This window comes from Anolis carolinensis, chromosome 1 (assembly GCF_035594765.1).
Source record: "Anolis carolinensis isolate JA03-04 chromosome 1, rAnoCar3.1.pri, whole genome shotgun sequence".
NCBI lineage: Eukaryota > Metazoa > Chordata > Lepidosauria > Squamata > Dactyloidae > Anolis > Anolis carolinensis.
The window spans coordinates 183,601,058-183,615,687 of record NC_085841.1 but is presented as its reverse complement, the minus strand read 5'-3'; the positions used below and the strand labels follow the sequence as shown (position 1 = coordinate 183,615,687).

At 39.4% G+C, this 14,630-nt stretch overlaps 1 protein-coding gene across 7 annotated transcripts in view; it reads left to right on the top strand.

Moving 5' to 3' along the window:
- The window catches only part of pikfyve (phosphoinositide kinase, FYVE-type zinc finger containing), a 103,853-nt gene that overhangs the window by 50,105 nt on the left and 39,118 nt on the right, over window positions 1-14,630 (top strand). For all 7 annotated transcript variants that reach the window (XM_008109194.3, XM_008109196.3, XM_008109199.3 and 4 more), the window contains 7 exons: window positions 4,189-4,251; window positions 6,009-6,138; window positions 6,581-6,761; window positions 8,311-8,385; window positions 9,234-9,341; window positions 10,421-10,561; window positions 11,367-11,493. In XM_008109194.3, coding sequence (XP_008107401.2) covers window positions 4,189-4,251; window positions 6,009-6,138; window positions 6,581-6,761; window positions 8,311-8,385; window positions 9,234-9,341; window positions 10,421-10,561; window positions 11,367-11,493 — 825 coding nt within the window. The remainder of the gene's footprint in view (window positions 1-4,188; window positions 4,252-6,008; window positions 6,139-6,580; window positions 6,762-8,310; window positions 8,386-9,233; window positions 9,342-10,420; window positions 10,562-11,366; window positions 11,494-14,630) is intronic.

Below are 14,630 nucleotides of genomic sequence, written 5' to 3'. Positions count from 1 at the left end.
ACATGTGTCAAATTCAAGGCACGCAGGCTGAATCCAGCCCGGCATTTCATTTATGTGGCCTTTCAGCTGGATTATAGCTCCTGTATTCCTCATCATTAGACAACATGATGGGAGTTGTGATACAGTAACATCTGGGAAGTTGGCATTTCTGTTCTGTTTAGTCAGGATAGTGAAGTTTGGATTTTAGATACAAGGCTTTTGGATATGATGTCTGACTTAAAAATGTCCTTTAACCTTTCCCCAAGTGTTGTTGTGTTGCAATTCCCATTAACCTTGGTGTGCATGGCAGATGGAAGTTGTCTTTCAGTATCATCTGGGGACACAAATTGGATAAAAACTAAAGAGAACCTATCACTATGTAAAAACAATTATAGTTGGCCCTCTGTCTCCACGGATTCTCCATCCATGGATTCAGTGGCTTTTTGAAGGCAACCATAAGGCTGATGTGGCCCTTGATGAAAATGAGCTTGACATCCCTGAGACAGGCTGTGAAAATGCAAATAGATTTTTTTAGTTAAGGGAAATGGTTTTAGCTAAATTTAGTGCTGAATTGTTATAGCCATTCATTATTCATTCAGGCCATGACAATTTAGCACTAAATTTAGCTAAAACCGTTTCCCTTAACTAAAATGGTTCAGTGTTACTATTCTTGACCATTTGTTTACTTAATGGATTTTTAAAATCGCTTTTCAGAATTATTATTTATTTATGTATTTATTATTTCCACAAGACAGTTTACATTAGTAAATAAAACAATTATAGGACTATTATTCTAAAGGAACAACACTAACCTAAAACCTAACAAACAGTTGGACCAATGTACCAATTCTGGGCTTCAGAAATGGTCCATTTCTGGAAAGGAGGCTCATAATCTTGGTGCTCTAGATGTTTTGCTGAGGCTGTTTGGCTGATCACATCTTCTTGTACAAGCTTTCCCAGGCCCTGAGATCTTCAGAAGAGGTCCTTTACTTAGTCCCATCTCCATTGCAAGCTCAATTGGTGGGAATGAGAGGGAGGGCCTTCCTTCTCCGTGACTGCTCCTTGACTCTGGAGCTCCCTTCTTCCCAGGGAAGCCAGAATGACCCCTCTCTGCTGTCCTTTTGGTTTTTTCAGGCAGGCTTTTCAAGAAGGAGGCTTTTAAGTTCAAGTAAGAGGGGTGTAGTCTGAAACATCTAGTGGCCATCAGGCTTCTTTCCCCTGCTATACAGTGGAGAACTGAGATCCATAACATAAGAATAAGAACTCAGTTTTTTTGGATATCCAACAACTAAGGAAGAGTTATGTCAATATTTTGAGGAAGTGATCCTGTAATCACCTTGTTTTACAACACCACAGTTCTAATTTGAATATGCTATGCAGACCAACAGTTTTTTTTCTTTTTAACTGCCATATAGGGGACCTGGAAAGCTTTCAGATTAAAAATGCCTTCCTCAAGGGAGAAAGGCTAAGAGCTACTAAGTAGTAATCACTAACTTTGCCCAACCTTTGTGCCAGTCCTTTGCTAGCCAAGGGACATCATTCACAGCTTTCTCCTCTCCATGTGTTCTGTATATCTGCAATGTACAACACAGAGAATGAAGTTCAAATTGTGCACAGGGTTGCTTATATCTATGGAGAAAACACTGACATCTCTGCAGCCTTTTAAAATGTTGTAAGGATGCACTGTTCCCACTTTACTTGCACATTTGCTGACTGCTAGAAAATGATTGATCCCCAGGAGATAAAGGTTGAGCAGAACCAGGGATATTGATGTGATGATGGTAGTGTTTATTCTGTCATCTTTTTCATGGTATTGGGGAGACATTTTCAAAATGTACTTTTGACCACTGTTTAAAAAAACCTCTGCTGTATGAGAATCTTATTGTGGCATCTACACTGTCCCAAATGTGCCTCTATGAGGTTCCAAAATATCTAAAACTTGGAGAGTGAGTGCATTGTTTTTGCAGCAAGGTGATGGGACTATGTCTCTCTATCACAGAGGATTGGTAAATATTTCTGTAAAACCATAGTGTTGGAGAGATAGAAGGCCACAGTGTCCAGTCTTCATTTCTCATTTCTTCTTGCCACAAATTACCATAGCTGAGGCACAGGCTCCTGTAGTAGCAATGTGTGTTAATTTTCCCAGTTCTACATCATGTTCGTAGATACGGCTGATGTACAGACAATATACAAAAATGGCACCAGAGGTGCTTTATGGCTCTTGCTAGTGGTGAAAGAGGAAGTGATTCACGTTGCTGGCGTTTAAATGACGTTGCTGGCATACTTTTCTCTGAAGGGAGGTGTATCTGGAGGCTGTGGATCAGTCTTCCTCTTCCCTACGCCTTTCTATATTACAATACAAGCATGAGATAGTGAGACATTAACTCCCATGCGCCACACCATTTAGCATCTTTATAACATGGAGGAATATTCCTCTGCAGTCTGAGGAGACAGATCAGTGCAAGAAGGAAAATCCTTCGGATACTCTTATCTTTTTCTCCCTCTCAGCCACACACAGTCTGTTGGATCAATATCCTGCCAGTGAAAGACTTTTAGTGAATTCAGAAACTTACTCCTATCTTGTGGCATGTTAGTTGACCCTCAAAATGGTATTGATAAACTTCCATTTTCTCTTAATAGATCAATGAGTTGCCAGTGCCTTTTGTTTGGTGAAATGGTTTTTGAAATAAAAACGTTATGGCTTAAATCTGTGGAAATCATTGATTTTAATGGGATTGCATCCATTTTGAACATGATCAGTTTCTGAAGCAAGATATGAACACATTATTAAAACTAATGCTGTTAGATGCTCAGCTTTGAAATAAGTATTTAAAAAGTATTTAAACAGATGCAGAAATCTCCACTTGGAGTTGTATTTAAAATGTGTACCATGCCATTATTTTATTTTCCTAACTTGAGAAATCTTTTGTAAAGGATAAAAGCATTTTTGGAAATGGTGACTGCCTTTTGTATTTTAATTAATTTTATAGGAGTGTTTAGGGCTATATATCAAATTCTCTGAAAATCTAGAGATCCAGTGTGTTGTAGTGGTTTGAGCATTGGCTGATGTTTTTCTTTGTGTTCTTTCACATCATTTCTGACTTATATCAATCCTAAAACTAATTTTTCATGGGGTTTTCTTGGCAAGATTTTTTTCCTAGAAGGAGTTTACCTTTGCCTTCCTCTGAGGTTGAGCAAGGTGAACAAATGGATTTTCATGGATGAGCATGGATGTGAACCCTAGTCATACTCCAAAGCTTAGACTACTGCACCACATTGGTTCTTTGGTTCACCTTAAGATCACCATACGTCAAAAACAACTAGAGGGAACACAAGTACAGTTGAGAAACCAGAGAGGACATGGGGAGGGGGTAGTGGTAGGGAGCAACTCATGTCACTTTTCAGCATTTGTGCATTTGTTCCAAAATGGATCAAAAAGACATTCTGCATTTTGGGTGAGAGACTATCCTGCTATTTCCGGGCACATTTAGGAAGGCCTGTAAACAAATAGTTATGCCACTCAGGGAGAACTTTTGCAGCTTCAGTCAGTTAGCCTTCAGATCATTAGCTGAACACCTACCCTGCTCACCGATCAGACATCTGTTGGTTACTAATTGTGACTACCCCAAACTGAAAGGCATATTTTGAGATAATGACCAAGACCAATTAGTTGTGTATATGTTTCTCAGACGTTGCATCTTGCTAGATGTCAGTTGTTTTTTTAATGGGAGCGTAGGCACTAATGAGGCTACCTTTACCCAGAGTGTGCACAAGAGTCTAGCTTTGCAATTTATTTTTTTTAAAAAATAAGGGTGTTCAGCTTGCCATTCCAGCTTGAAACCTTGCTTGGTAAAGTTGAGCTCTGCATCAGGGAAGCTGTTAAAACAAACTGGACACAGGAGACATGTATAAATTGGCAAATTGGTTCTGTTTGGTTTTGCTTTCACGCCAAGCTGGTTCCACAACAGCATAATACTGTATTTGGCAGCCATGCCTTCACAGCAATAGATGAAAGAAGAACGAGACCATCATCTGGGCCTGAGCTTCTTGGAAGTGTTTCTACAACAGTGACTAAATCTATGGCCTGAGTCATCTCTCTTTTTTCTCTTGCTGTGTGGGTGTGTAAGCAATATAATTACCATGCCTTGCTAGCATCGTCTGTCATTTTTCTTTTTCCCCTCCCATCTCCATACTTTGTTCTCCTTTCAGAGTACTTGATTGCCGACAACGGAGGACAGCAAATGATCTCAATAAGCGACGCTTTTATCAAAGGTGAGTTAATGGGAGAAGGGGCCCCCCTCACTCCAGTCACAGAGTTGAAAAATGCCGGGTGAACATTTCTCATTTCTTCTCTCCACTCCCCTGTTTTTGGCCAAGGGTTTGAACATTTTAAATTAGAGCAAATGTGGCCTCCCTGAAAACATTGAACAAAGTAAAACAACACCCTCCTTCCCCTACAGGCTTGTATTCTTTCTTGTTAGTAATACCTTCACTTCAGGAAATTGAGTTTTGGAAACTTGTTTGTGTAAACACAGAAAAGAAGTGATCTCGTGCTCTAAAAAATGACTCACTCTTGGTTACACTCCTCCCTCTTGCATAGCATAGCTAAGCTGATGTCTGCTTCCGAGTTGCATCAGGCACTAGGAAGTCAAACACAGTATAGACCTGTAGGAGTTCCACTCTCAACTCTTTAAACTAAGTATAGTTGTTATGGAGAATAACTGGAAAAGCTAGCATGTCTAATGTCACTGAAATATGGCATTTAAAAATATCCATTCTAAAAGAATCAAATATACTGATTTTAGACGTTTAGCTTATTTGGATACCAAGCACAGTACTATTTTGCAAGTGATTGGAAAAGTTCATTTTTCCAAAATCCTTCAAGTACCATGGACACTCAGTATGCTGTATGGGAGATTCTGATTACTGTAGTCCAATCTCTCCCCCCCCCCCCCCCCCAGTTTGAATTTACCACTGGTCATGCTTGCAGGGCAATTCTAGAAACTGTTGTCTGAAAAGTTACTTTTTCAAGCTTTGAACTTGCCACTTTTAGAAAAGAAGCTTTTCCATCACATCAGTTACATTTGAAATGAATCTGGGCGGTGGAAGTCACTAACTATTGTTGACCATTTGTGTAAACTTTTGTTCTGCAATTTGAATCTCTTCTTTTGAATTAGGGGACTCTCAACTGCTGTGTACTGTTCTTTTTTTGTCTGCTACCTTAGCACAGTGGCTTAGCACAGCAGGCTAAACAACTGTGCTGCAGAAAAGCCCTGCCGATCAAAAGGTTGGCAGTTCGAGCCTGGGTTGGGATGAGCACCCGCCGTTAGCCCCAGCTCACCTAGCAGGTCGAAAGCAGAAATGCGAGTAGATAAATAGGTACTATTTTTAGCAGGGAGGTGATAAAGACGCTCTTAAAGGACATTTATCGGAAGGAAAAAGCTCCTCAGCATGTAAGATGGAACAACAGCACCACCCCCATGGCTGGAGTCTAGCACAGCCTCCAAGATGCCAGAAATAAGATGGGAAAAACTACATTTATCAAGGATATCTCTATGTTGTCTATCCTTGTAAATTGTGTAATTGGCATTGAATGTTTGTTGTATGTGTGTTCTGTGATCTGCTCTGAGTCCCCTTCGGGGTGAAAAGGGCGGGGTATAAATACTGTAAATAAATAATAAATACCTTTATGAGACCAATTTAAAAAAAACAAGGCACAACATTTTTTAAAACCAAGAGTTCTTTACTAGGTATAGATGATTAAAAACTTGCCTCAGGGTGGTGGCAAGATTGTGTTGGACTTTCATAATGGCTAGTCGATTCTAGGAATCTTATTATGAAAAAGGAAGTTTTCCAAGCTCTTCTTTAGATGGCTTAAGTCTGGCATAAGACTCAGAATGGGCCTTGATTCTCATGACCATGTCAGCTCTTGAGAAAAGAATTCAGTTTATGAAGCAGTTTTGAAAGAAAGTTTAAGAAACCTAAATATGGATAATGAACTTCTTCTATTTTACCTCATTGTTCTTTAGAGTCGCTATTCAATCGGCGAGTTGAAGAAAAATCCAAAGAACTGTTTTTCACCCCATTGGGCTGGCACCACAGTAATCTGGACCTGCTGAGGGAGGAAAATGGGGAAAAACAAGCCATGGAGAGGTTGCTGTAAGTTGGGTTCGTGGTGAGGAAACAAAGAGCGTCCTTCACATGAACAGTTATTCTCTGACTGAACGCTGTGCTCCTCATGTAGCATTTCCTGTAACAAACTCTAGGAATCTGTCTATATCCTTCTCCATTTAGTTTAGTGTGCTTATTCTTTTTTTAAAAAGTAATGAAAGAATGCATGTCTTGCATGAGGCATGTTCTGGGTAGTAAAACTAGACGTGATTTTCTGAGTGTCAGGGAAGGCTTAGGGTAGTGACTCAAAATCTAAGTTTTGTTCGTGAAGAAAGAGATGGAGTGAACGTGTGGACGAAATGGGGTCAGAGAGGGGTGATATATATAATAATAGAACATGCCCTTGTAGTATTTGGAAGTAGAAGTGGGGGGCAGTCATATAATTTCCTTTCTCCTGTACATTAACTGGATTCCTTTCATTTTTCTTCAGCTCTGCTAATCACAATCATATGATGGCACTGCTTCAGCAGCTGCTATACACTGAATCATTGTCTCTCTCCTGGAGGGATATCATTGTGCCTGTGGTGTGCCAGGTGGTTCAGACCGTCCGACCCGATGTGAAGAACAGAGATGATGACATGGACATCCGCCAGTTTGTCCATATAAAAAAAGTGAGTTTCCACAATATGTAGAGCTGGAAATGAGAGGAAAGAGAAATAGCTCAAGGCATACAATAATATTCTCTGAATGACCTGACCTGCTTTTCAAGGGACTGACACATTGGTGGACTGAAACCAGATTAGTCCCACATGTCTCACCAAAGCAAGCATTATGGATGGGTCAATGTGTATATATGGATGGTGGCCCACCAATAGCTTGATTGTCTTACTGTGTTCTCTGATTTGGGGAAAAAAAAGATTATTTTGAGTGGCTGGTGATTAGAGTTTGGGCGTTGAGGTACACCATGCATGTCTAAATGAAGTTTTAGTCAGATTATTCCTTTGACATAATAATCAAATTGTTAGTCTGTAAGGTGGCTTTTTTAAAAACTTTTCTTTAATCAAAAGTGCAATGTGTAATTGTGTTAAATTGTTTTTCAGTTTTTCTCTGTGACCTTTTTGGCTATGTCTGAGATATAATCTTGAACATACAGTGTCACTTTATTTCATTATAACATTGATCTTACCAAAGTCCTACTCTAAGCTTATTTACAAAAACAAAAGACATATCTGTGTATAAAAAGTTGCAAATATTTTAGATTCTTCTGAACAAAGGAAAGCTACTTTGATAGGGGATATTCATAAGGCATTTTTTTTTTCATGTCAGGAGTGACTTGAGAAACTGCAAGTCGCTTCTGGTGTGAGAGAATTGGCTATCTGCAAGGACGCCTGGATGTTTTTACTATCCTTGTGGGACACTTCTCTCATGTCCACGCATGGACCTGGAGCTGATAGAGGGAGCTCACCCGGGTTCTCTCCGGGTTGGATTTGAACCGGTAACCTTCAGGTCAGCAACCCAACCTTTAAGTCAGCAGTCCTGCCTGCACAAGGGTTTCACCCACTGCTCCACCTGTGGTTCCAAAAAGGCATTAGTGAGAGCACATTGACTTTGGAGCAGGCCAAAATAAAAGGCAATCTGCACCTGTGGCATTGTATGATCCCGTCTTGTCGTTATTCCCTTCCCTTACTGTGATAATTATTGAGGCTTCATTCACTGCTAGAAAGGGAATGGCCTATCTTTGAAAAGAAACATTTTGTAGAAGCTCAAAGTACAATGGTGCTAATAGTGTTAGAACAGTTGGAAAGAGTGAGCATTGTTTGTTTCTGCACACAGTAATAACAGCAGGTCAGAGCTTTGTTATGAAAGAAGTGGATTTTCAGTTCGAAAAAAGCCCAATAGTTTCAATATTAGATGAATGTGGTATCTCTGAGAAATAGATTATTTCCTAGGAGATGTATTATAGATCACAACATCTGCTGAATGCTAAGTGTGCAAGGGAAAGTGAATTTCTGGGAAAGCTTTAACCCTGTAAATGGAAGCATAGGTAGTGTTTGCGAACTGGAGTGTCTGGAGTGTGGCTCTACATGTGGGTCTGCCCCCAAATGCCAAAGCCTGTATTTCATGTCTGTTTCTGGATAGGGCCTTAATTCTGTGGGTGGGTTTTGCATTGCAAGAGCTTTGTTTTATTCACTGTACAATGAAATCCTTCCTTTTTGCCAGATTCCAGGTGGAAAAAAGTTTGACTCTATAGTGGTGAATGGCTTTGTATGCACCAAGAACATAGCACATAAAAAGGTATGATGCAGCAACTTTAGCTTGATAATTTAGCTTCCAGAAGGACTCAACCAACATGGTCAAAGGTGATGCATTCTAGGAATTGCAATTCAAAACAGATGGAAAACCAAAGGTTTGAGTACTTGGGGGGGGGGGGGGTCTCCGTTATCTCTCGCCCTCCACTTGCTTTTTGCCTGATGGGGGCTCCCTTTAGTTGGAAAAGGAAAGGTCAGTGAAAAAAGTGCAGAGCCTCCTGGAGCAACTATTTAAATTTCTTGATATTGTTCATAGTCTCATGCCTGTCATGATACTGTCTCTACACCCAACATCTCGCAGTCATTCTGTGTATGTGTGTGTATGCATACCCCAGCTGGAAGGGAACTATTGATTTTATCAGGACTAATTCGTGCTCTAAAAATAAACAGAGGCTTTCTGTTTCCCCTTCTTGTTTTGGGGGGTCTTACACAGTGGGGATTATACAGGGAATATAGGACTATATCAATGGCTATCCAGCTCAGTACTATCTTTAAAAAAGTTTGGGTACATATGGCTGGGTAGACCTCCAAATAGTGTCGCTCCAACTTAGTTCAGCCCTAACCACTATTGCTAGTGCTGAGGGATGATGGGAGGTATGGTTGGCTGCCACAGTCTCAGTTGATTCACAGTGTCTCTGGGAATACAGGCAAGGATCTTGCTCAGTCCTAGCTTTGAGATGTTGAGAATCTGAGACATTTTGCATGCAATGCCTGAACTTTGCCATTGTGCTATAATTATTCCTGTTGGCTTTTCAAAAGGAAAGTTGTGTTGAAACACCTGTCCTTCCATAGAGTATTGCTAAGTAATGTATTTCACAACTGTGTCTCTTTTAGATGAACTCCTATATTAAAAACCCCAAAATTCTTCTACTGAAGTGCTCCATTGAATATCTCTATCGAGAAGAAACAAAGTTTACATGCATAGATCCCATCGTTTTACAGGTTGGAATGATTTACTTTGCTTTGTCCTTTCTGTTCTGTAATATTACATCAGAGTCCTAATAAGGTGATTAACTCTATCGCGCTTTACTGTTTTCCTTTGGTTGGTCTCAGCAATAAGAATGAAGTCGTAAAAAAAACTGCCTCATTCAAAGCCTTAATAGCCAAACCTTTCATATGGCTTTAAAGCAAATACTTAAAATAGGCCAGTTTAGAATATGCACAGGATGTGTTTGGCTAGCCATTGTTTTAATTCATTGTTTATATAGTATGGAATACCACCTCATTTTCTTGGTTCATTCAATGCCATATATTGATGAGACTTTCACTTAGTAGTATGGAAGATTGTTTCATGAATAATGTGAATTTTAACGTTTCCAGTATTTAGGAGCCATATGAAAATCTCTATCTTCAATGTGTAGCACTATCTATATATCTTTACTTTGAATTAAATCACTCTGTTCTCAGTGGATCTTGTTCTGTATTAGGTGCACTTTTGATAGTCACCTTATTATTATGCTGCAGATGAGCCATTCAAACATACGCTCTGCTATGAAAATAATGCTGGGATTATGCAAAAGTTTCATCCTGCTAGTTTGTGCCACTATTTTCGTAGCTAGTTGGACTTTGCAAATTGTAGAAATAGCAGCAGATATGGTAAAGCTGAGAAATGGAAGAATTAGATTGTGCAGGATTACATATAACTTGTGAAGACTGAAATTTTGATTTTATCTGGGATGGGTAGAGAATCACTTAAAAAAAACAACGGTAGCATAGCAATGTTGTATACTAAAGTGCTAGTCTTTTTCTTAAAATAGTATTTTTGTAACTCCTTTATTTGTTTTGGCCAGTAATTTATTTCATCAAGTCCTCTCGTTCAACTGTATTCTGATGATCTCCAAACTCTGATGGCATTTACCATTCAAATCCCCCATGTGTTTAACTTGAGATCATGGCACTGGTTTTAACTGTGCTGACCTTCAAATAAGCATGTTTCAGTTTGAGGCTTGTAGTCCTTGAAATACTTCCCTCTCCCTTGTAATACACATCTGATTGCTACCATTCCTGTTTTGTCACACCAGGAAAGGGAGTTCTTGAAGAACTATGTACAGAGAATTGTGGATGTTAGGCCCACTCTAGTCCTGGTGGAAAAAACAGTGTCTCGTATTGCTCAGGACATGCTTCTGGAGCATGGCATCACTTTGGTCATCAATGTTAAGCCGGTAAGTGCTCAAATTCTAAGCAGCAGTTTTATACCCTCAATTGCTGCTGCATTTAGTAAACTGCAAATATTCACAGATAAACGGGCTGTTAGCCATATATTATTTGCTTTTGATTTAAGCCTAAATATTTCTTGATTTTCCTTTTTAAAACCAGTTTGTATTGCATTGTAATTTTTGTGCTTTAGGGAGATTAGTATTTCTTTTTTGTAAAAGATTTGTCATTTTCCAAGTTTAAACAGTACTTCAAGAAGGTTATGATAGATCAGATCACAAGTTTTCTGGTCCCGTGCTTTGTTCCCACATGACTAGCTTGACACCTGGGGAAGCCTGCAAACAGCAGCCAATATTCAGGAGCAAGTTACCTCTAAAGAATAATCTCTAGCCATTGTGACTGATAGTCAGATTTATTAGTTTAGTTAACCTTTTTTTAAACCAGGCCAAGCTGCTTGCTACTAGCTGTGGTACCCAAAAATTCTGTAGCTGAACTATGTTTTATGCACTTTTATCTTGTTGCCCTCTCTATTTCCATAGTCTTTACCAAAAAAATATCATGTGCTTGAAAAACAAAGTAAGATAATTTTGTACAAAAAAGGAACAAATTGTTGAATCATGCCTCTGTTGTTACCTAGTGGCAGATCTAGCACTCCCATCACTTTTTGTACTTGGCAAATGCATTGAAACTTGAGAAAGTTACATGATTCTTATTATGGTTCCTTTCCTGCTGTGTAGCCACTTATCTCTTCCTGGATTATGCAGAGTGAGAGATTAAATGTAAAACGCTTGCTATCTTATCAATGTTTTGCAGCATGTCTTGGACAGGGTAAGTCGGATGACTCAGGGAGATGTATTGATGTCGATGGATCAGCTGCTGACTAAGCCACACCTGGGGACTTGTCACAAGTTTTACATTCAAGTTTTTCAGTTGCCAAATAGTAAGTAAAATTCTTTGCCTGGAACTAGTGCTTTTTAAAGCACCGTGCCATGAGTAATGTCAGACAGCCCATGTTTAAGGCATTTCTGTATCCCATCCTTAATCAGAAAGACCTCAGGGTGCCCTTTTTGTCCTCAGGACAACCCTGGAAGGTAGGTACTTTATATTTTGTAATTTATACAGCAACTCTGTAGAAACGCCAGTATGATTGTCCACTTCCTGGCAAGGCTGAGCATGCAGGTTGCTTGAGCCCATTTGGCTTTCATGAGACTTGTATCTATTTAATCAGATAAATCATGAAAGGAGGAGGTGATTGGAAGTTGTATACTTGATATATCATGCATATATGATATCATATAAAGCAGACTTCCCTAGCCAGGTTTTCTCAACTCCCCTGATGTTTCAGTAATTTCCATTTTCTTTAGAACTGATGGAAATGGTATCTCGTGGGATTCAAGTTAGGGAAGGCTTATTATAAAGCATGCAGTCTAAATAGGGAAGCAGATGAAACAATAGATCATGTCCTCAGCTGCTTCAAGAAGATCACACAGACAGACTACAAGCAGAGGCATAACACCATTGCTCAAATGATTCATTGGAACTTGTGCTACAGATACCATCTGCCTGCTACAAAGAACTGGTGGGATCACAAGCCGGAAAAAGTTACAGAGAATGAGCATGTCAAGCTACTCTGGGACTTCCGAATTCAGACAGAAAGGGTTTTGGAGCACAATACTCCTGACCTTACGATCGTGTTAAAAAACAAAGTATGAATTGTCGATGTTGCAATCCCAGGTGACAGCAGAATTGAAGAGAAACAACTGGAAAAGCTGACACGATATGAGGATTTAAAGATCGAATTACAAAGACTTTGGCACCAGTCAAGGTGGTCCCAGTGGTGATCGGCACACTGGATGCAGTGCCTAAAGACCTTGGCCTGCACTTAAACACAATTGGCACTGACAAAATTACCATCTGCCAGCTGCAGAAGGCCACCTTGCTGGGATCTGCACGCATCATTCGCTGATATATCACACAGTCCTAGACACTTGGGAAGTGTCCGACGCGTGATCCAATACAGCAGCCAGCAGAGTGTCTGCTGTGGACTCATCTTGTTGTGTTTCAAATAATAATAATAATAATAATAATAATAATAATAATGATATAAATAACAACAGCAGCAACAACAATTTTTTTATCCTGCCTCCATCTCCCTGAAGGGACTTGGGGCGGCTTACACATGGCACAAAGTGCCTAAAACAAACGCAAAAACACACACAGTACAATACAAAATAAAACCAATCTATATATATAAAAGAGTGATGGCATCACGGCAATTCACAAAACAACAAAGGTACAGGCCCCCCAACCTCAAAATTTGACAACACAACCCATCATCCACGCCTCAAGGTTGATACAACAAAAAGAAAAGAAAAATAAAGTCCTAATTAGAGGGAGAGCAATAATTTTTTTTATCCAATTGCTGCCAGTTTAGAGGGCTAATCTCTGCCCACTTGGTTGCCTAGCAACCAAGGGACAGCCAGGTTTCAGTTAGGGGACAGGCAGCCTTAGGCCTCATTTAGGCTTCTTCCACAGATTATCTAATTTGCACTGGATTATATGGCAGTGTAGACTCAAGGCCCTTCAACACAGCTATATAACCCATTTATAATCTTATATTATCTGCTTTGCACTGGATTATCTTGACTCCACACTGCCATATAATCCACTTCAGTGTGCATTTTATACAGCTGTGAAGAAGGGGCCTCATATAATCCAGTTCTAAGCAGATAATTTAAGATTATCAATATACAGTAGAGTCTCACTTATCCAACGTAAACAGGCCGGCAGGATAAGTGAATATGTTGGATAATAAGAAGGGATTCAGGAAAAGCCAATTAAACATCAAATTAGGTAATCGTTATACAAATTAAGCACCAAAACATCATATTATACAACAAATTTGACAGAAAAAGTAGTTCCATGCGCAGTAATGCTATGTAGTATTTACAGTAGAGTCTCACTTATCCAACACTCGCTTATCCAACGTTCTGGATTATCCAACACATTTTTGTAGTCAATGCTTTCAATATATCGTGATATTTTGGTGCTAAATTCATAAATACAGTAATTACTATATAGCATTACTGTGTACTGAACTACTTTTTCTGACAAATTTGTTATCTAACATGATGTTTTGGTGCCTAATTTGTAAAATCATAACTTAATTTGATGTTTAATAGGGTTATCCTTAATTCCTCATTATCCAACATATTCGCTTATCCAATGTTCTGCCGGCCCGTTTATGTTGGATAAGTGAGACTCTACTGTACTGTATTTACAAATTTACCACTAAAATATCACAATGAATTTAAAACACTGACTACAAAAACATTGATTATGAAAAGGCAGACTGCGTTGGATAATCCAGAACATTGTATAAGCGCATGTTGGATAAGTGAGATTCTTCTTTAATATGAAATAATTACTGGGATAGAATAATGCAGAACAATATAATCCCTAAAACCAGGACAGTAAATAAACAGGGGAATTCCACACAGGAAACAATCGGGGCCAGCTAACACCTCCCAACAAAGTATTCCCATCATCAAAGTCTGGCAAATCCTGTTTTCTCAGGGCCACAGACAGTAGAAGCACATAAAATATCGCAAACAACACCACTCTGAAAACAAGGGAATTCCAGACAGGAAACAATCAGGGCCAGCTAACACCTCCCAACAAAGTATTCCCATCATCAAAGTCTGGAAAATCCTCTGTTTTCTCAGGGCCACAGACAGTAGAAGCACATAAAATATCGCAAACAACACCACTCTGAAAACAAGGGAATTCCAGACAGGAAACAATCAGGGCCAGCTAACACCTCCCAACAAAAAATTCACTCAGGGAGGAAACAGCCAGGCTTTAAAGCTGCAAGGCTATTACATCCTAATCATTTTTCCTAATTGCAGCATTCATACTTGCCTCCAACAAACAAAAAAAACCAATCAGAAATATTGTATATTTACAACCTTTAGGAAATAATATCCCCTGATGGCACAGCGTGTTAAAGCGCTGAGCTGCTGAACTTCTGGACCGAAAGGCCACAGGTTTGAATTGGGGGAGCGGAGAGAGCCCCCA